We start from the raw sequence: 1,710 nt of genomic DNA on the forward strand, positions 1-1,710 counted from the left end.
TTTATGAGATATTTATTTTTTTATTTTGACCAATTTTCTTATTTTCTCTTTGATTGATTTCTTTGCAGCTGCAATCCCACAATTTAGGGGTGACACCCCGGAAATGCACTGCAGTAATGGTGAGTTGAGATGAAAACATTTCAGCAGCAAAGTCAACACAGAAGCGCAGCCCAGCTTTGAGTTGCTAGTTTGTTTTTGTTGGTAAATTTTCAGAAGAGAGGAGATTTCTGAATGAGTCACTGTCTGTCACTTTTGCATACAGAGAATCTTTTCCTTGTATGTTTTAGAGCATTTTTTTAGACCAGTAGCTTCCAAGATTATTTCAAAGGGTTCTATATCAAGCTTTGGAGGCCCCTGGAACAGAGATGCTTGCTTCCTCTGCTTCGTCTCTTGGTCTTTTGGAAGTCTCAGCATCCTGCAGTCATTTCCCCCTGCCAGATTGTTGCTGTCACGGAGAGGACCTGAGTCACATTTTCTACTTAATAGTTGAGTGTGTTAAATTGAGTTGAAATTTATTTTCCTAAAATGCATGTATAACCAATATAGTAAATGATAATTATGTAAAGCCTTGGCTTTATACATAATATTTACAATTGTGTCTGACCAGCATCATGGCAGTTGAAAATACAACCTTCTTGAGACTGGAATTGCCTTTTTTTCAGATTTACAGGGCTCTTCCACTAAATGAGCTGTGTCTTCATAAACTGCATCCAAAATTCCTTAATGTTCTTGATAGCCTATAATATACAGCACAAGACTCTGTTATACTCATCAGGCTTGTTTTGAATAGCATCTTTAACATATATTGTTATCTATACATTTAAGCTCATATTTGTATGTATACGTATAAACTCTGGTGGCTTAGCGGCAAGGAATAACACTCCAACCAAAAGGTACACTGTTCATATCTACCAGTAAAGAAAGATGGACAGTCTCTTCCTGTGCAATTAACTGCTTGTGAATACCCGCTGCAGGGTCAGCTCTGGGTTGGTTCCAATTCAATAATACATATAAACTGACATATATAAAGAGTCTCAGTGACTCAATGGTTAAGTTTTAACTGTTAACCAAGAGGGTTGGGAGAAGGAAGGCAGAAGAATTGATGTCTTTGAACTGTGGTGTTGAAGAAGAGTACGACTATCCCATAGACAACCAAAGACTGAACAGATAGGTCTTGGAGAAGCTGCTGCCAGACTGCTTCTTGGAAGCAATGATCATTAAACTTGACCTCATGTACTTTGGGCACGTTGCTAGGAGAAACTATTCGTCAGAGCGGGACATGATGCTTGGGAAGGTGGAGGAATGACAAAAGACAAGAAGACCATTGATCAGTCAGGTTGACCCAGTGACTGAGGCAATGGGTGCAAGTGTGTCAGAGATTGTGAGGATGGCACAAGATAGGACAGGGTTTAGATGTGGTGTTGATAGTGTCGCTGTGAGTTGTACTAGCCTCGACAGCCCTAACAAAAACAAGAACAATGACAATAAGGGGTTCCACAGGAGAAAGATCTGGTGATCTGCTTTGGTGAAGATTACAGCCAAGAAAATGCTAGGGGACAACGTGACTCAAGGTGAAGATTTACTTACTAACATCTAACAATAATGATACACATTTGGTCAAACTACAATATACACCGAGAAAATATTTTCATATATTCTCATTCTCTCTCTCTCTCTCTCTCTCCCTCTCTCTCTCTCTCTCACACACAC

General features: G+C 39.5%; 1 protein-coding gene across 1 annotated transcript in view; it reads left to right on the forward strand.

Annotated features, from left to right (window-relative positions):
- The window catches only part of CPED1 (cadherin-like and PC-esterase domain containing 1), a 354,996-nt gene that overhangs the window by 204,578 nt on the left and 148,708 nt on the right, over positions 1-1,710 (forward strand). The window contains exon 13 of the mRNA XM_006882700.1: positions 69-119. Coding sequence (XP_006882762.1) covers positions 69-119 — 51 coding nt within the window. The remainder of the gene's footprint in view (positions 1-68; positions 120-1,710) is intronic.

The sequence above is a fragment of the Elephantulus edwardii genome, unplaced genomic scaffold (assembly GCF_000299155.1).
Source record: "Elephantulus edwardii isolate Elephantulus edwardi_28Jun2011 unplaced genomic scaffold, EleEdw1.0 scaffold00022, whole genome shotgun sequence".
NCBI classification, from domain to species: Eukaryota; Metazoa; Chordata; class Mammalia; order Macroscelidea; family Macroscelididae; genus Elephantulus; species Elephantulus edwardii.